The sequence below is a fragment of the Varroa destructor genome, unplaced genomic scaffold (assembly GCF_002443255.2).
Source record: "Varroa destructor unplaced genomic scaffold, Vdes_3.0 BEIS01000001.1, whole genome shotgun sequence".
Lineage (NCBI taxonomy): Eukaryota > Metazoa > Arthropoda > Arachnida > Mesostigmata > Varroidae > Varroa > Varroa destructor.
Genome location: NW_019211454.1, coordinates 49,484,474 through 49,505,657, shown reverse-complemented (window position 1 = coordinate 49,505,657; position 21,184 = coordinate 49,484,474). Strand labels below are relative to the sequence as shown.

The 21,184-nt window shown below is 41.0% G+C and overlaps 1 protein-coding gene and 1 long non-coding RNA gene across 13 annotated transcripts in view; one reads left to right on the top strand and one right to left on the bottom strand.

The window, feature by feature from the left end:
• Positions 1 to 1,223: 1,223 nt before the first annotated feature.
• spir (spire type actin nucleation factor) overlaps positions 1,224 to 21,184 on the bottom strand; it is a 251,696-nt gene continuing 231,735 nt past the window's right edge. For 5 of the 6 annotated variants that reach the window (XM_022788430.2, XM_022788432.2, XM_022788434.2 and 2 more), the window contains 6 exons: positions 10,414 to 10,550; positions 6,300 to 6,519; positions 5,836 to 6,053; positions 5,379 to 5,623; positions 5,027 to 5,164; positions 1,224 to 4,817 (listed from right to left, as the gene is read on the bottom strand). In XM_022788430.2, coding sequence (XP_022644165.1) covers positions 4,391 to 4,817; positions 5,027 to 5,164; positions 5,379 to 5,623; positions 5,836 to 6,053; positions 6,300 to 6,519; positions 10,414 to 10,550 — 1,385 coding nt within the window. In that variant the 3' untranslated portion in view covers positions 1,224 to 4,390. The remainder of the gene's footprint in view (positions 4,818 to 5,026; positions 5,165 to 5,378; positions 5,624 to 5,835; positions 6,054 to 6,299; positions 6,520 to 10,413; positions 10,551 to 21,184) is intronic. The other variant, XM_022788431.2, reaches the window with a different exon arrangement.
• Positions 17,936 to 21,184, top strand: part of LOC147758759 (uncharacterized) — a 44,573-nt gene continuing 41,324 nt past the window's right edge. For 3 of the 7 annotated variants that reach the window (XR_015318671.1, XR_015318670.1, XR_015318666.1), the window contains exon 1: positions 17,951 to 21,184. This is a non-coding gene — a long non-coding RNA (uncharacterized LOC147758759). The other 4 variants (XR_015318665.1, XR_015318668.1, XR_015318667.1 and 1 more) reach the window with 4 other exon arrangements.

Here is a 21,184-nt window from a genome sequence, read left to right as displayed (position 1 = left end):
GCCAACTATCCTGTAACGCGTCGACCTGTATGCGACAGTATACAGACTTTTAACTAACCTAATTAATTTCGAAATTTTCGAGATAACGATTAAGCACTGAGTTAGCCTCGTAAGACGTTGTATACCAAAACTGCATCGTATATAATATCACATAAAAACGATAGGAACAATTCTTGAGGGCAATCACACTACACGATTTTCATAGCGAAGGATCAGTTACCAGATGTTCATTCGTTTACACCCGTCGTCCGTCACACTAAAAACTGGCAAAAATCGTTACCTTTGTCATATAATGATAGAAATTTCTCGCGATATTCCTTCCATAATGGTTAACAATTACTTGAGCAAATCCTGCGATCCAAATATACGAGATCAACTCGGAAGTCAGCCAAGTGTATTAGAGGATGACTTCTCTCTCTGTCTTTTACTATTCCTTGAAGGGAAACTGTAACTGTCGAACCATACGTACGCCGTTGTTACGCCCAAATGTTACAGCTCGACCTTCTATTTCTTTCAGCCGTGTTTGTGTCGCCAAAGATAGCGGTTTCTCATTATCATATTTAGGCCAACGAACAAGTCAGACCCTCAGGAATTGAAACGGAATCGGTCAGAAACATATCAAAAACCATGTTCCTGAGGCAAACATTTTTCTAAGGCTAACAGACTGTTCTCATGAACGCCAACTAATAAGCATTTGTAGATGGTATCTGCGATAGATATGTAACTTGTGGTGCTTGCAAGCCGAGTGGAGATGATCCTTGAAAAAATACCTAGGAACTTAGAAAGAAAAACTAAATGAGCGCAAACGAAAATAGTTTTTTTTTTGTATATCTATTAATATCAAATAAGACATACTAATGATCTTCAAAATAGAGTAAGGATATATATGTATGGACTATCAACGAACAACACGCATTGTTGTCTGCGAAAGATTTGCCTAGTAAAGTTCTTTTCACTTATTAAATTTGACAACTTTTTTTAAGAAAAGCTGGAACTGGTTTTTTCCCACTCTAGATACTCTTTCTTTTAATATATAGGATATATAATATTATATATAATATAAGGGATATTCGTAAGGGCCATCAAAGCTTTAAGGCTTTTCAGATGTGCGATGTAAGCAGGCTCTGACAAGTTATTTTTCTAGTCTGTCCGGTTTGAAACTTCCGCCTTCAATAGCAATAAGAAAACAAAAAAAAAAAAAAGAAAGAAGAACAACGATAGCATTTTTCTGAGTTAAGATATTTTTATTATTATGTGACCTTTCTTTCCGCAAGCGTCAGGATGGCTGGGATATTCGAATGAAGTTTTTCTGTATGTCGTTAAGTTGACAACTTGTCAACAATCTTGTCTTCTTGGCTAGAAAAAGCAGTTGTTTCGGTATTGAAGTAGACGGTATTGATACATATACAATGTATACTTCGTTTATATATATGTATATTTATATACTGTGTTTAGACGGCAAGTCTTGGCTAGTGGTAAGTGAAATACATAATAATAATAATAATAATAATAACATAAAATATATTGGTTTGTATTGTTCTTAGCTCAGGTAAGCAGCAGAAATAAAGTACTTTCAATCAGAGCCATGCGGCATTTTCCTGTTTTTGTTTATCCGCCACTCAGCAGTATACGATATCAGGTTCGCTGCAATTTATAGCATGTTATATTCTTAGTGGCGATAGTTTATTAATTAGTTAGTTTTTTTCAGCCCTGCTCATACACGGTCAACTAAATAGAAGCACAAAGGTAATGGTGCTACGTTCAACCGAATATGCTCTAATACCGGTCAATTATTTTGGTCCTGCGCAAACTTATTGTGGTCACATATATCTGTTCACAGTGTTTTTATCTTATCTACCATGTTGTGGCTGTTGTTTCTTTGTTGTTGATTTTTTCATATTTATAGTTGATCTTCTCTCGCTTGCTCTGCAACATTCATGCATGCACATACAATCAGAAAAATGGGCGATGGTTGGGGGAATAGTAGGGGGCAATGTATGGGCATTTAATAAATTGTGCAATCGTAGAAGGCTTAAAAAGGAATTTAATAATATTAATAATAATATTAATAAAAATAGATACACTTGTCCCCCAAATCTGACCATCACCGCTGTCATCATTGTTACTTGATCATAGTAGGCCTCATCAGTATCATCATAATATTCATCGTCTTTTTTCTTGTTATACAATACAATTATGTGGTTCCAACAATCAAACATACATTGATCACTCGCTGAATCATACCGTCATTCTATGTAGATCGCACGCTGTCATTATCTACTTTGTGTACTTGTTGCACTATCACTGCTCATTGCTATTCATCACTACGGATTGCCCATTGCCGTGTTGTCGTATCTGGGGCAGGTATATAATGATATAGCGGTCGTCTTCAACGTAAGGCAAAACATGAATAGCAGGGCCTCATTGACAAGTCCATCCCATATACACACGCACATATTTGCTATAGTCTATAGATACAAAGGTTTTCCAGTTGCTTTCTTCCTTCCTCCTGCATACATCACATCTATTCGTTCCACGCACTATACGCTCGAATTCCCTTATTCAGCTTATCAGCATTCTGATCATTTAACGTTGCCCCCTTTTTGACCTGAACGTTAGATAGATTTGCACGCTAGACCTGCTTTTGTTGGGTATTGCCTGAACGACGAATCAGGACGCTGGGGTCGACAGCGTCCGGGCCACCTATGCAGTTGCGGCCAGTCCCACAAAATACCATTCCTTATCATCATGCAAACTACTAACGGACAGCCTCAAAGCGTACTCATATATAGATGTTTATTTTATCTGCTTCGTTCTTTGAACTATAAGCACTTGTCATGGAATTATAGTCCGTTGTACAGTCCTTCAGGTCATAGATACCAATATATTCAACTTGTTCACTTATGAAACGGCTGTTTTTTTTTTTGCTAGATCCACCCTTTTCCATTACACAAATAAAACGGTTAAATGCGAAAGAAGTTTTTCAAAACACCGTCTTATGGTAACTGATTATTCGTCGAAAATTCAAAGATTAACACAAAAAAACTTTTCACATACTGTGTCTATTGACAATCGTCCATCATTGTATACAGTCTTTGATAAACACTTTCATACTATTACAGATTATGTGTGAAACAATATTAGGCAGATGAATTGATACTCTAAGAAACGTATATCAGGCTTGCTTTTTTTATCTTGCTGTCATGCAATTCTCGTCGCGCCCTTAAAAATAACTTACGAGATAAAGGGTGGATATGGAAGTTGCAACGCTCTATGGCCTTTTCTGAACCAATCACACCGCATTCAATTCCTTGCCCACACTCAATAGTCCCACTGTCTTACAATCCAGTCTATATAGGTACGTTCCCTATCGACGTCAGGCGTATTAAGTGACCACTCCGGTGTAACAGGCGGAATATTTTCTAGCAAACTTTTTTGTACGTTCGTTCACACGTTTGTCATTACGGCACAAATATAAACCCGTTTTATTTTGTAACAATCTATCCAATGTTGTAATATCATATATACATACATATGATATTGCAACAGACATAGACTCAACGAAATTCTAAGCAAGAGGGTCACTGCTTGCTCCACTAATTATAAGAACAATCACATGGTATTGTCGCGTGTGACACGTATCGACGAACAGCCCTCCATTGTCTACTTAAGTACAGCTATATTGGAAGCCTTATCGTTTATAGATCGCATCTGTCACAGTATCTCTCTATTCGATTTCATCACCGATATATCCTTTTCACAAATACTTAAGATAATAAATCGCCTCAACCACAAACATTCTATGGTCAACTGTACGTCTTCGCTCACGTTTACCGATCGACTTGGGTCGATTCGAAGTGGGCGTATTACACGTCGCTGGATCTCGCAGATACGCGCACAGTCGCGCGCGTAGCCTCCTGAACCCTTTAAAGCACCGAACAGGTCGACAAATAACGCTTATGGACGGTTCCTTGTCCAAGCTTCGAAAAGCGGGAGGCCAATGTCGTGTCAGTATATATTATATATACAAGCGTGTTAACACTTGATGTCTATTTACGGTCCTTTAAGGGAAATGGGGAAGAATTGGCGACTATCGTAAATCGTATATATACACATACTGTTTATTGTCAAAATATTTTTAACGCTTGAACGAAATAACACAAGGGATCGATACAATTTCTCTCTGCTAGACTACTATCGTTAGCTGGCTAATGTCTATATATGCTGTTGTGCTTGCTTGATGTACCACCAAACGGGAGGCATCAGATGGATTCAGGGTCCTCACTGATTCCATAGTTGTTTCTCCACATCTTCTCGTTCTTCACCTTTAAGAACATCGACGAGCTCAGCGTCTGCAGCGTGTTTCGATACCCGCGATGCGGAACGAGCCTCAGTTCGAGTTATCACTATGACTCTTCACGATCGGGTTCCGATTCGACAGTATAATCGAACGCACAAGATATTTGCAGTCGCGACATACAGGCAGTACTGGCGCCTTAAGCTTTTCGCATAGTTCGCTTTTGGTCTCTTCGTGGTTGGCTGCTTTTGGCGAACAACGAAGCTTGGCTCGAACCCGCAAAATCGAGGGTCGCTTCAGCAGACTCTTTGAAATTGAATCTTGCCATGATTTTTTCTTTCGATCATTTTCAGTGACATCATCGGTGACGTCCTGGCCGGACATGATGGCCACTTCGATTTGTTGCTGATGCTTTTCCAACGAGCTGGCGACTGAAGGAGAATCCACAGCATCGTCTCGATGTACTGCAATAGCACCGCTTGCTCGCGAATTTATATTTGGCGATGACGGCGCAGATCCACTGGAAAGCCAATAGGAGGAAACAAGCCATGTGACGGAAATAGGTTAATCGTAGATGGACGAAACATAACGTAAAATATTCGTTTATGAAAAGCTACATTACTGCAATGATATGATCTTGATAGCAGCTGACGCATAAATAAGCGCCTCATGAGTCCAAAAAGCTTGGCAAGCGAGTAATTCTTATTTCTTTCTCCCTTTAGAATTCACCTGGTAAACGTCTGCACTGCAGTTTCAATTTCGTCCTTCTTCTTACTGCTGGCCTTCTTATCGCGACTGGGAGCTTCCACAGCTATCTCTTCAGTAGGCGTGCTTGGGGAAAGCATATATACCGGAATCCGATCAAATCTGGACAAGTCACAAACAAATCGTACTTAGCATCTACTCAAATTAGATTTCCTCATATAAAAATTAAGTGAGAGAACGAAAAAATATGTACGAATAGAGCTCCTGTTGAATAGAGGTCCTGCTGTAGTAAGCAGGTCCCACTATAGATATAACGTTCGGAAATAACAGCTGTTTCTTTGACGCCGCGTTGTTTTGTGCCTGTTGGTATAGTCACCTGTGCGTAGGGATGTGCATTTTTGTCGAGCACTTGTCGCAAACTGAGCGCTCGCAAAGATGGCATTTGACGGGCCTGCTAAAAAGAACGTTGAAACGGTTCTTTCTACAGGTGAAACACACCTTGCTCCTTGCGACGTCCTCGTAGAGCTGCGGGGCAACAAGGAGGGTTTCTAACTCAGCCTTTGTCATCACTGACCGTATATGTGCTACCTCCTCAAGTGTTAATGAAAGGCACTCCAACTGCTGTAAAGGTCATGTGAGTTTCGTGAGCATTGCTTCCGATTTACGCAATACGTCTTCAAATGAATAGAACAGAATTTACCGTTATCCATTCATTGTAAGATACAATATTTTGCCTAACTAAGGCGCCACTTCGAACAGAAAAATAAACACTGAACGAAGTTGACAGTCAGGTTTCACGAAGCGCAATCTTTTTTCCATGTTTTTCAGCTTACTTTATTTACAATGGCGATCTTGCTCGCTCCGGAATCTTTGGGGTCAGCACTTCCATTGGTGCCTGAAGAATCATCGATCCGTATCTCCTGCCGTACGCGAATCGACCTCCGAAAAGGGTCATTTTTGACCAATTTCTCCTGATGTTCCGCGTCACAAACGTCTATCGAATGTCGCCGCCATAACTTCCGTGTTCGAGCCGCCGCTGCCACTGAGGGGTCTGGTTCGAAAAGTCAAACAACAACAACAACAGTAGCATGAAAACAGGTTCACTAGTCAACGTCAAACGTCTATAGTTGCTATTGAGATCGAGCCGTTTGGCTAATATAGTTGGAAGCTATCCATCGGATTATATACTTCGACCTTACTTGACTCACGCGCGTATTCTTTCTTCTATGATTCGTTTGCAACTTTAGACGATGCTTAATGCATCGATACACAATTACTGCTGCTAATAGGAAATTACCATTCAGTTGAGTAACGGCAGACTTCTGCCAGGAGAGCCTAGAGGCACGCCTTTTCAGGTTCGCTGGTAGACTCTGATGCTCGGCCACGGGTGTAACATCCTGCGGCGACTGCGACGACGACGACGACGACGACGACGACGACGAAGAACTGAGAAACTCGATTGACGGGTGTTTCGTCAAGGAAGATGCATTGCTTTCACTATCCTCGAGTTCATCGTCCTAAACGAGAAGACGAAACGGAAATATTGATGGTCGGCAATCGATACTAACGTTCAAAGAAAGACAATTGTACTGCATAAACATATGAACCTAAAATTTGAAATTTCAGGACACAAACTTAAGGTAGAAAATAATGTGACAGTGCAACGTTCGTACTTGTTTGAAACATTCACTTGACAATCAATAGTCTCCTGTCTAAAGCGTAAATTGTGAGTTTCTGTAGTGAAAACCTAGGCATATGCATCAAAGGTGACTTTTCGAGCAATTTTGATTCTTTTTCGCGCCCGTTTAGATCAAAATGTTTCTATTTGCTTCAATAAAAAAAATCTTGTTGCGAGCCTTCAGAGACCGTATGAAAATTGGAAAAATTGTAGATCGTTAATTTTAGGGAAAAGAGAGGTTTTTTTTATTTGATTTTGAAGGAAAGATTAAATCATCGGTAATCTTCGCTCAAGTGCTGAAAACGACGCCGTTGCTGTTAACGGTATAGGGTTCAGTATAGCAGCAAGACTAATCAGTGAACGCATGCCGGTTTCGTAGCAGCATATGCGACAAGAGAGAGTTTCAACTTAGTTCCTGCATCCTATACGTAAAATTGTTGTTCTGTCTGGGCCTTTACAATATGGAAGCCTACTAAGGCTTCCATATTGTAAAAGCTAGGGTATCTAAACTGATTATTATATGATAAGGATCTTCCTACCTGATTGGATCGATGCTAAAAATATCTGTAAATACATTCTTATAAGGCTGGAGCTCAGTAAAAATGTTCGTATGTATAGTGCAGTAATTAAATGGAATCGAAAAATACAAAACATAGTACCATTAAATGCTAGTGCAACTTAAGTTGATAACACAAATTCACACTATTTCAAAGTGCTGACCCCGGTACAACTGACTTCACATCCTTCTGAGCTTTTAATGAAACCATCATCTCGTCTTTACCTCACCTAATCAATATATTGTATATATACATATCTACCAAAGGACAATGCCTAGTATTACGCTTTGTCCTATTTCTACGCTTATGATTTACTTCCTTTTTTCTAAATACTTCCTTCCATTAGTGATGCATATTAGTACACTGTGTATGTACGATGCGCAAGTTTATCTATGTACATGGTCCAGTTTATCAACCAATAACAGTGAATGGTTCTTATATTATTAAGTACATGCCAATATTGTAACGAGCAGAAGAACACGGCCTCAACTACGATGTACTTATTTATATTTAATGCTTATGCGTCCATTATATATATACTATAGCCCAACCTACTGCATAGAATATGCACATGACCTATCGAGTGATGGTGGTAATTACTATTGAAGGGCGAAACAGGGCGAGACTATTTTTTTATCTTGGCCTTTGGCTTTGTGTATGTGCGACTACTGGCCACAGATTATACGCGTCTTCCCTAGACGTATACATAGGAGGTCAAGATAACCGAAAATTAGCCGTTTATCCATACCAAAGGAGCTGATCATATGTGCCAACTTCAGATCAAAACCTATTGTAACGTTTTCCGTGCGTTGTTTTTGGAAGAAATGACGCGCACGAACGTGTGTACAGTCAGACCAGTTCCCTTTTACGTATGAGATTGTCGCAATAGCGAAAACAGCCTGGTCAGTCGTTTGTTTACGGGCGCGTGTCTTGATTCCGTGCATCTCAACACATGTCATGATCTAAAGCTGTAAAAAAGTTTCTCAGTAAATTAAGTTTCTAGAACCTTTAATCATGAAGAGTAGTACGATTGTATTAGCGATATGGCTGTCATGATATAAGCTCGCAGCGTTTCAATGAATAATAGGTTGTCTTTATTTGAAGTAAACGTCTTTTCTTGCACCTATCAGCAAACTAATGCTTGCAGATTTAGGTTCATCAGTAGATTTGTGTGTCTTATTCATTATACAATGTCTGGAAATTGCGTTTTATTTTGGTATTACTGTCAAAGCAGTAGAACTAGCGTTGCTAGGAAGCCTTTCTCTGTGAAGTGACTATGTCATTTGGATTGTTGTTTTAATAATATAATAACTTCTCGCCATCGTGTGCGCTACTATTTCCGAGAAAAAAAAAACTCAGATTCTGCAATTGGTGGATAGTATAAATAACCATAGCCGACCTAGAAGGAATCTGACCCAGTTGATCAGTTGTACCAGTCTACTAAAGCGGGGCCACGCCCTTGCCGTGAATGAGGCACACACGGTATTTTTATGTTTTTCGACTAATTGCCCTCTTCGTCGCATTGATCCATTATACTACTTTATAAAATATTCATACTATTTTAGAAATTTTTGCAAGAATAGATACATATATCTTGTATTTTGGATGTCTTGTATATTGGCAAAAAAAAAGCCAAATATTCCGTTCTATTCACTTTTATACTATAGACCAAGGGTCTAGCCATCAATACACATTGTCCAAGGGAGCTATGTTCGTGTCTCTACGACTACGGCAGAAAACCTAAACATCTCAAACTGCCAAATGCCGATAACCCAGGTGCTAATATATCACTCCCGTCTGAACAAATACTACCTGCCTACCTGAGCCATTCCGAACTGACGGGAGCCACAGAGGAGAAAAGGTCCTGGTCCAATGATTCTCACTTGCCGTTCTATCCTGTTCGGGCTGCTCATATGAGCTGATAATTGATTTTAAATATTTGATATAAATGCTTGTTCAATACTCCCGTGCTTCTAGTATTGCTAGCACGTCAAAAACGACGACGTGAAACGATCGGATCTGCTGGCCTATAGTTCGGCCTGCTAGCACACTTCTGCAAACTACCTGCCTTTTGTACATGCTACTCAATCATACAACAATTTTGTAGACATATATTACTAGAATATATTATACTATTGGTAGTAATGGTATTACAAGTAATGGTGGAATTAGCAGCTGGGGTAAACGGTAGAAGGTATAATTTGGTACGCGTATTCATCAGTGTTTATAATGTAGTGCATGAATTAGTTCTACCTTGTCACAGTTAACAGTCTTACTTACACCTATTACATGTATACCATTGCGTGCTCGTAGTTTGAAGCGAACTGCCGTGTTGGAACATGACTTTATCAACTGCATATTGTGTTTATGACATGTTTGTTTTTAATTTGTGTGTGTTAACAGCAAAAAAGGCAATCAACATTAGTAATTAAACCTTAGTAATTAAACTGTACACATGTACTTAATCGATGGGGACACTACTTAATTTCTGGTGGTACATAACCTCAGGAATAATTGGGGGTGTATAATGAAGACAATTGATGAAGACACAGAAATACAGACTACAGCGACATGCGCCATTTCCATACGTACGCTCTGCTACTACTACAACAATAATGACAATCTTGCAGTTCCCGCTGCTGCTGCTGCTGCTGCTGTACATATATTTTTGAAATACCAACACCAACAAACGTTCTTGATGTGTTTTTATTTCAGTGTTCTTTAGCGTATTGCGTACTTATGTATGTATGTATGTACGTAATTTTGGTTTCGCTAGTTCGAAGTACTCACCAAATCTTGACTTTCAATTTTCCAAAAAGGATCTCTTCAAACTGTGCATACATAAATCATTAGCAAATAAGAAGAGCATAATTTTTCAAACGTAGCTGCTTGTCTTCTGTTTGCCGATACACAACAGACTGAAGAGGAAGAAATACCTTTAATGTAGTAGATGCCTAAAAAAACTTTCTTTTTAATTGTAATAAAGCACATCTATTTAGTATATGCATTCTTTGAGGTCTTAGACGCTTTCTGAAATAACCTTAATCATATCTACGCTCTATTGTTTAGGCTCGGACTTCGAAAGCCTTATAACTAGCACTAAGCTAACATTGTTATTTTTGGCGGGGTCAACCTTATTTAAAAAACTAGCTCTTTAGATTCAGATCTGAACTTACAGAGAACATGAGGTCGACATGGATAAGTCTCCTCTGACTGAAGTTCTGCGACGATTTACTTTGGAATGAAGGGGAGCTTTGTTCCGACTCATTGGTAGCAGTTGAAGACAGTGACAATCCGCCGCACGTATCCGAAGCTGTAATACCAAAATTAAAACAATGTTACGCTGTTAGTATAAAGAGCTAACCAACGATAATTTTTTTGCGACAAGAAACTAGCACAACTGTGTACCCTATGGCCATGGCCAACATATGTCGTGAAAAAGCAATACAAACACTTCTACAAGATCGAAACCTTGACTCTCTCTTGAACTCGATTGCCATGAGTAAGCTTTACGCTGGCATTTTTCGCCCCAGGTTTTTGGTACTTTATGGCCATTTACTGCACATATCATATCTATCATTCCTGGCAATTGCAAAATATCCCGTTTTGTGTGACTATATTAAAATTAATTGCAAAAAAAATCACGTATCACGCAGCGTCTTCTAGTGTAAAAAATTTTGACATCAACAGCTCTGTATACGACGATTATGGCTATGAAAAGTACTTTTTTTTTTAAATGTGAAGAAATTTTCCTGCTATTAAAAACTACTGGCTTAAAGCTTCAAAACATTTCCGCGTTTGCCTTTTCCCGTATGTTTGTGTCGCGAGCTAACATTGTTCGTTGACGGTTTATTTTAAAAATAGCTCAATAATTGACTCTTTAGATGTTATTCAGTAAGATAGACAACTATACCGCATTGTTACAGTTTGCCTGTATCATTTTGCAAGCAGTCACCTAGTTCCTTGAAGGACATCGGAAGGACAAAACATAGTACCATTTTATCAATCAGGATGCTTGTTGTATTGTCTGGTTAAATAAAAAAAATTGCTTTAACTGGTTTTATGAAAGCTTTCTGTTCAAAAGAGTAATTTGGTAGACACGAAGGGAACAAGCCAGGGAAGCCACTAGTTTCCCTCTACCATACTCCACGTTCCACCGAAAAATAAAGCTAACCTTGTATCTGACTGCTTTTGTCCATAATGTCCGCGCCAATGTTAAGCCGCTATCTATTAAAGATGCTAAAATATATTGCAGCTGAGTGCTCTGATGGTCGTCATAGGAACTGGCACTTACGACGGTATGCGTTTAATGTGTATAGTAATATTTTTTAAGTCTTAGGACCAGATTTTAGTTGAATGAAAGACAGCATCACCTGTTACCCCGCTTCAATAAACCTGTAGAAATTTTTTCTCCTAGAAAAATACCTGCATGAGTCCAAAAAATTGACACATCTTGTACTTGCATATATTTATCACACCGTAAAGATTTTTGTCGACTTTCCTACTAGTAGTGCACCAACGCCTTATATGATGTTCGGCGTATGAAGATCAAGCTGTTTGTATGTTTGAAGATTATTCCTTTGTTACTAATTAAAATCACAATCAAGTTCCATATTCAGTATTAGATCTGAACAAAAAGGCTACATTTTTGTGTGGAATCGAACGTGATTGTCCATCAAAGACTCATCACTAACATCTACTAAACGAACACGAGATAAAAACTGCACTCGGAGCTTGCATCGTATATACGTGAATATTGACTAGTCTTGAAAACATATTTCAATACATTTTTTACGCAGGATATGTACTGTCCCTATTGTTTGTTACGATGGCGGTCATGCACACATATGCAGCCCTTAGACAGTCAAGTACCACTATTTGTTCAATAGTTGAGAGAAACCTGTATAGGAGGAAGTAAGCATCAATCTTCGTGCCGGTCAATTTATCATCATATTGATCTGTACACGCATATACAGCGTAGTTACTTAGCCATGATCGATCCGGATAGCAACTAGCGCAGATGCGCCGAAACGGAATAACCGTTTATGTGGGAAACCACAGTAATTTTTCCATTACTTGCCCGCTGCCTTCGCCGCGTGGAAAACGATAGTAGCAGCAACCCTTAACTCCAAGCAAACAAGGCCTCGATATGTTCTCATTTCGTCTTCTATTCAAGCTCATTTTATTGTTGAATACTTCCTAATATTACTACAAACAACCTGATTCGTTGTCTGCGATAGAGTTGGTGGACCGAAAGCGATAACGCCAACGGCAATAACAACAAATGGTAACGATATGTGACTATACACTGATGGCAGTGGCGTGATCCACCCTAATTTTTGGTTACCACGATCATCGTCATTAAGAATATGACCACTGTGATTGCTGCCGGTGTTTGCACAGTGTGAAAAGCTTCAGGCGCCGTTGTACCGTCGTCATCATCATCCGCAAAATCATCGGAATCTTCGTTATCATTACCATTAGCATTATCGCGATCAACAGCGGACGGTCATGGTTATATTTTCGTGCATATTAGACTGTTTCGATTTATTCTCATGCGTCTTTCTGCCTTCGGCCCGTTTCCACTTTGCCTGCCCCACCGCAGTCCTTTGCTGTCTGTGTGACACTGCCCCAAGACGACAGCAAGGTTATCGCCGCTACGGCGGCCGGATCAACAGTGGCGTAACAGAAAAACACGCTGGACAAACAGTGACTGCCTAGGACGCCACTGTCGCTGGCTGGCCGACGGTTGCAATTGTCGTCATTTTCGTTTCTGTAGCCACTAGCTGCAGAACCGTAAAGCCAATCGGTTTTTACTAGAAGACCGTTCGCTATCTTGAGCAGCGCTCCTATGCATAAAGTTTCAAAATGATGCACCTGTTTAGAATATATGATATACGGCTAAGTACTCATGTAGTCTGTGTACACACACACACACACACACACACAGACGCCCACATCTATAAAAACAACACACATATATATGTGTGTGTGTGTATTATGCATATATGTGTCTGATTGCTTGCTGCGTACCACCGAAATGCGGTTTGTCAGCGGGCCCTATCTGAGCGACACAGGGTATCATTATAGGGTTTCCATCGTAATAGAAGAAGCGCGGAAGTCATAGTAAGTCGTAATTCTTGTCGGATACGTACGTTGCAAGCAAACGCGACAAATACAAAATTGCTTAGATTATAGCATAACAGATACTTGCCGTCGTTATTTACTGGTCCGAGATGATGAGCATCCGCACGATATTTCAAACGACTATCATGACTTAATCGTCTGCTAATGCTGTTACTATATATATATATATATATATATATATATCGATAACGCAAGTGTGGACCTGCTCTTACTTACTTACATTTAAGTTCCATCTAGAAGACATCGCTACCATATGAAAAAACAGCCGAAAAGTTAATTTATTATAAAATAGAACTACAGCTGTATTTTTTTAGCGTTTTTTTAGCGTATGTATGTAACGCAGCTTGTGCAGCCTCCTATTCTGAATCCAAACTATAGCCGCGTAAGCGTTTTGATAAAGCGTAAGTGCGTTAAATGAAAATTAGAAGTAGAATTACCACACGTGCAACGCAACGCGACGCGGTCAGTTGTTGAGAGTCATGGTAAAAGGGCATTTCTTCTTCCTAAAAGGCTATCCGAGCCTTCTAGGGCAACTCCAATGCTTCACTTCTCTTTCACCCCCTGGAATTAACGCTTTTTGCACTTTTTTCATTAAACGACACTGAACATGAGAATAACGGCAAACAAGAAGAATACAAGGACGGCAAATAAGGCGGCTGCGTATCAGAACAATGGAAGGTGATCTGTTTTGTTATTGCACGTCCCCCGAGAAGTGTGTCTACTGCATCGCCATCCGTGAGTAGCACCAACTTTGGTTGAAACCGGTAGGAACAATAACTGTGACCATTAAGATCTTAATGATAACAACTCCTATCTTCGGTCGTTATCGTGGTACTGTTAGTGTTATTTTATAGAAAAACGAATAGTTAAAGTACTTCGTTCGTTAGTCCACTTAGATGGCCAATGCGTATCGTATTATCTATGCGCATGCAGGCACAGTCGGTTATTTGTCTTCATTTCTCTAAGGTTGAGCGTTTTGTTGTTATTGTTGTTGTCCTGATTTGGAAAAACTAACTAAATAAAAAAAATTTGTTTTGTTCTTTCGGTCTTGTCAACACTACGAGAAGTGTACTGAAATCGCTCTCGAGTCTAAGGAGCTTATTGTCCTAGGCTAGGATCTCACCAGGGTCATTGCACCGATCTAAATTACACCCGAATACACGAGGTTGTGTATTATCTTCGCAAATCCACGAAGAGCAAAAAAAAATTTAAAAACATCTTCTTTTCAATTCCTTATTAGCTTCGAAGTTAGCCGTAATACTAGGGATTTTCAAAGAACGAAAATTCCCATTCTATAAGACGCTGTCGACATTGTTATTGCAGTTGTACTAGTTTTGGATCAAACTGCATAGGGATAGATTGAATTATCGATGATGTAGATATCTATAAGGACGCGTCTTGGATCAATGGCTAAGGATGCCACACGTGTTTCATGAAGTGTCCTGTCAACAGTCCAACAACAGTTCCTCTTTCTTTCTTTCTTTTTGGTTTACACCACGCTCAAGGGTAGTTGTATAGACGGCACTAACGACAATATTTATTTCTCAAAACTAACCTATAAGTAAAGTCCCTTCAGTAGTCGAGTAACTATAGAATATCGACAGATCGGTTTACGGATCTACCTGCAGCGATGACCGAATTTCCTCAGTCGAATGAGGATAAAAACTTCATAGTTCGGCATCGGTCGCTTTGGTCAGTAACTGCCAACAGACGTTACAAGCAGAGTCTAATATGAAATAACGTCGCTCCTTCCCGCGCACAGATTTACAACTACAATATATATAGGATTTGGCTGGACTACTACCCTACGTTTATCGACTCCATTATACTTCAAGTCGTTGTCCGGCACTGAATTGCTTCGAATGTCATTGTAGGGTCAGCAAGTCGAGTGTTTTTTGTTTCTCAAAGGACCGTCTCACATAATAACGGTCATAAGGGGACGCATATTTTTGTGGTGACAATTGGTCAGGGGTCTATGGTGTCTTTTGATGCGATCTTGCAGTCTTCACCAGCAATAACAGCTACAATCATATATATGTTGAGCAGTGTTTCCAACGGTCAGCAATCTATTACCAGTCGGTCCGTCATGCTCAGTTCCGTAGCACAAATCTTTCGCTAAAATTCCGTCAGAAAGCGGCGACAGCTACGTGTTACACTAACTGTCTAAGGAAAAGAAAAACGTGAGGTAACAGATTTTTGTCAGTGTCTAAAATGTAACTCGTCATACGGGATATAGTTTAATGCAGTACATAAGCATATTACATAATAGTTATTACTGTTTCTATTCACGTGATTGTTGTTTCTACGGCTGGTACAAATTGGTGTTAAAGTTGTGCAAATATGAGATACTATCTCTTGAATTTTACGTCAGGTATTGCCGTTAGGTAGCCCATCAGACGGCTGGTTCCCGCCGTGAAATCAATCGTATGTCCGTTCCTAGCTTCGAACCGAGGACGCGGGGAGGCGTATCACAGAAACACGAGACCCTGTTATGCTTCTTGTGCTAATCCCATCTATTTGCCTTATTGCTGCCACTCTTGTTTATATGTTTTTCATTAGAACGTAGCATGTGCCCATGCTCTTGCGTTGTGATCAACCAGTGGCTAATCTTGTACTGGCCGTGGGAAGTGCTTTTTTTTATCGGTTTAACAAGCCCGATCGATTACCTTGCCTAGCTCTGCTAGTTGGTCGATTCTGTAATTCCCCATCGTCGTGTTGACAGGTATAAGCCACAACTACTGCTGACCGGCACGATGACCGAAAGGCCCAATAAGCCCAGCAACTTATGCCGCTGGTGGTGACGTTATTCCAACGAGTCGAATGCGGACAGCATCAATATCTCCAAAGAGGACCTTGTCTCGCTGTCGGAATCGAGGATCTAGTATTACTGAACCATCCTTGCGATCAGCAAATTAATAATAATTGTACCAGTTTGAACTTGAGCCAGGGTCCGGTAACAACAAAGCCCCATATGGGCGGACTCGACAGGCAGGAACGGGCAGCATTTGTATGGATAAGTACTTAGTCGCTCAGGTTACAACGTACTGGGTTCATCATATTAAGGTTTCAGCTGTCTAGCTACAAGAGATCGGAAACGTAATCGGCAGCTGTATTATAATTACCAGGGAACCAGTCAGTAAAATATAAGTCTGACTCGTTCTCTCTACCCTATATATTTAACAGGGTAATACAAAATATAATTTGTACCTTTTTCTTTTTTCAAGAAATCGTCCTGCCAGATCGTATCTGTCACAGTGCAATTGGGGGCTGTTATTTGAGGTTATCGACAAGGTCACGCGCTCGGCTTCTGATGATATTTTCTAGTTGACAATATACAGAAGGTATTATTAAAAAATAATCCCTTTGAGATATTGATTATTGTCTCAGTTATGACTATTATGCCTGCTCGTACTCCACAAAGCACTCCAGCGTGTAGCAAATGCATATAGTCGATCAATTAATTTTTCAGGCCACCGGTTGAGTGTTACATGCGCTATCAATGTGACCTAAATTGAAGACAAGGAAAGCCTCTGTGGTCTTTAGTCTAGCAAGAAGCATCTGAGACACAATCGTATGCCTGCGGGCGGATCATCAGCAAACATCATTTCGGCAGCATCGAATGCAGGCCGCATTGCGGCCTATTCGCTCACACACGCATGTTACTCACAGCTAACTTGGCACTTAATAACCAGTATAACCGTAACCTGGAACAGCTCAGTGTTTAACGATGACAGCAGAACTATCGAAAACTCTTATACGATACCAGTCTCATAATGAAAACGTTTTACACGACAGCGTCAGGAACTAGTGCCAGTGGCAGTGACAACCGTTTTACACCGAAGTCATCCGTTACTCCAATGATTACTATCAATCATTTGTTGATGATGAAGAAGATTTTCGACAGTCACCGAACTGATGCGGAAATTTTAACAGGAAGCCCTGTAGTGACTCGCTTTCGCATGACGCTGGACATGGCATATATGACATTTCGCTCTGTCCCGCTGCTGTTACAGCCGAGCGACACATTGTGAGAACGACAGGCACAGTACAATATGAAAAAAGTATTAAGGCTGTATTTTCGTAATGAGTCGATCCTTCCTCGGCCTTTGCTGTCTCTTAAACAAATAGCTCACCCACTACTAGTTTTTCGTTAATTCACCCCATTCAGACAGATGTAAACCCCAAATTCGGAGTCAGCGACCTCACCGCCAGGTGCAGCAGCTTGCGTAGAAGCAGCAGTAGCAACAACCGTTATCAACAGTAATCTTTTTATATCCGCCCACGAGCAAACTGTAATCGTTTAGCGTAATCGTAGCTGCGGAACTGATGATAACACCGAAAGGAGAATTATACGTCGTAGTTAGTGATAGAATATAACGGGAATCGAATGCGCTGTAGTCCGACATCAGAAAGACAACTGTGCCAGTTGCCCCACCCTTTTAAGTGTAGGCCAACACAAGATTATTTCTTGTCAATTTTACCCGTCTAAGCACGTATACGTATAAACTATTAGCCCCGCAGTTACAACCGTAACACACCCTTTTAAACGAAATAGGCGCACCTAGACTTACACAGCATTTGGTAGACAGATACAGGGATACTCCTGTTGCTCCTCAACAATCAGCGCCACACTTTCCTTCTATGGACTTCCTCAGCTGATACTGCAACGCCACCTATCGTTGCCTTTTCATTCGAGTTCGTTCGGCGGTTATTGCGGCGGCGTTTCTTAGCCTCTAAACCTCGCACTGTTCGACAGTACTTGCTCAAATGCGTTCCCCAATTAATTTCTTGCGGGCTAGCTATTGGCCAGTAGTTGGTCGCCGATAGCAGTAATCAGTACGTGGAACGTTAGTGTTCTCCAGCGTTCAGAATTCTCGTTCAGGGGTTATGGTTGGTCACTTGTAATCAGCGCGAGGTCGTCCCGTTCTGCTGTCTAAATTCAGATAGTGTTCACTGCTAACAAAAAGAAGGCTGCAGTCCGCCTCCGGCTTACTTCAGCACATACAAGGCAACATAGTGAATGTGTATCGCCTTGATTGATGCTGCTACCCCCGCCTTTAAAGCTACTGCAAAAGACACAATTGCCTCTTTACGGTCTCTGTTCTTCCGTTATTTCCTTATCGAATATCGACTGGTTGCAAAGCTGGCAAACCTTTATTACCCTTCACGTTTCTGTGTTTCCAAGGGCCGTTTCGAGTCGATAGCGATTACCGACACCGCAGCCGACAGATAACGACGTCCTGCTGGTTCTCCCACAATTCATTAGTACTGTGAACGAATTCACCACTGCAAAAGCAACATATCTTGCGGTATTTGGAACAAACGCACAAGACGGCTGCTGCCCCTGTGCGATTTAGCATCGTCACCACACTTATCGGCAGAAGCAAACCTACGCTAGGGGCAAATAAAAGTTGGCGTTGTGCGCTCCCCTATGGTCTGGCATAGTCATGTTCTTCCAAGAATTTGTTTACTGAGGTATATTCGACTTAGGAAGTGGTTATATACGGAATATTCTCATAGAAAGACCGTTGTTGCTGTTAGTGTAGTAGTTAGCTTTATACTTGGTTATGTTCGACGATGGTGAACTGTGGATAATCAATATAGCAAATTAATCTACAACAGCCATTGATAGCGAATACCGATCAAATAATTACAGTGAGCTACATTGACATTGTTGAGTCGAGTAACGTTCTACGATACCTTACTACACATATATTCTAACTGCTGCATGTCGAAGCACGTATTCCTGTGAACGGCTTCACCATGGTCGTCCAAAGGAAGCACAACGTCATAATTTTTAGCTGTCTAGATCATGAAGTTACGTGGTGAGGCCATTTTTCGTTTCTCACAACCATGTCACAACAACGGTACGAGTATAATTTCGGCACCCCGATCCGATTCCGCCTCAACGGCAGTCGTACCATACAAATGCTTAGGCCGATCTGTTGACGGGTGACGTCGATGATCGTCATCGGTGCTAGTAAAAATTTTCATTTTCTAACAAAAAATAATATAGTCACGCCGTCACGGTATAGGAACTGAGGTAATGTGCGGTAAGATTCAAATTGCAATCTCTACGAATTGCCGGATTGTTAGTTTTGTCGCCGAATCTGTTGTTGCAGTTAAACAATAACACCCCTGCTCACAAGCGAGCCTTCTCAGTGAACGACCGGAACCGATGATGGCCAGCAAAAGCAACACTATCACCCGAGTCACATTTAGACGAATAGCGGATTACAGTCACATTTTGTAACATGAAATTGTTACGGACAATCATGAACTTGGTAACATGCTTCTGCTGGAGTGGCGACATAGTGAATCACAGCAGAACGCCATAATACGAATGACTGCTATCAGCAACAGTCTTACATACTAATAAGTGTCACCCTGTGTCGGCGTCGTCATTGCCACAAGCCCTAGGAGCTAGCTAGCTAGCCGGCCGGCCGGCCGGACGGTCGGTCAAGACCCGCCAGTAGTACTAGTAAACTTACTATATAAGTGGCACAGTAATTGTCCTGCTGATGTCGAAGATCATCAGGCTAATGTACAAAAGCAACCGGTATGCGACGCGTGCGAGGTAGGACGGTCATCGCAGCTCCGGCTGTATTATGCAGGAAACAGAAGCCAGGGTCTTAATTATTGCTGGCGTTTAACAGACGCCATTGTGATTTTGTCTTCGCCTTAGTCTGTTTGTGTGCGTGATTGCGTAAGTGAGTTTGTTGACTAATAAAAGATCGTCGCCGTGGTCGCCTTTCGGCGTATTCTCACTGATATCGCATTGGTTACGCCGAGACGCAAATGCATACACAGCGAAAGACTGACGGGCAGATTCATGATCCGCTGCTCGTAGGGACGACAGCAGCGTCTCAGTTAGCCGTTGTTACTCCGCCGTCGTCAGAGGAGCGTCCAATAAGTCGATTGTACGCAACTGAGTGACGATTTTTACTGTGGCGCTGCGATTCCATGGAACCAAATACAAGAAAATGATGACTACAGCTGTTCGCTCGGCTGTGAAGGCAGTAGTTGACGCGAAGCAACTGGCAGATGTCGCTCGTTTCGGCTTCATTTCCTAAAAAGATTCTCGCTCTATTATGACGTCATTGCTAAACTACTGCGCCTATTATAGACAGTACAGCGGCATGTGTAATTTGTCTGCTGCTATTTACTATTGTTCTTATATGTTAAAGGCTGTTTGATGTTTTTGGCCTATCCAGCAGAAGGGAACAAACTAACACTGTATAACTACAGGATACATGTTATCTATATAATCTGGTATATAATTAAAGACGCACAAGTAGAACTAGCTGCGTCTGCAAAGACGAGTTTGAGCCAACAACAGTTGACGACAATGTGCGCGTATACGGTGGCGGCCCTTTTGTCCATGGCCCATCCCTGCAAATAGAGAAGCTTGATGGTTCAAATCTATAGACAGACTAATACACTCAGCGGAAATGTACTTCGGACATCGGAGCGGCGATGGCGATGACAACGACAACGACAACGACAACGACGATGGAAACTAAAAAAGTAACGCGTCATCGCACGCCTACAGCTCTAGTGATCTGCCGCATCTACTACCGGAGCGAGACGGAGCGGCGAGGTAAAATGAAAGAAGCGGGAAAAAGAAAATGGAGAAGCAAATTATGACATTGCTGATGACGATACACGAACCTAGTCAACTAGAAGAATAGCTTCATTACAAAATCTCTGCATAGTCCCGGTTATTGTTCGCGTTTGATTTACGTCTTCGCGTACGAGGTCTGCTTGCGCGTAAATTTTGTCTGCTCCAGGGATTGCCAG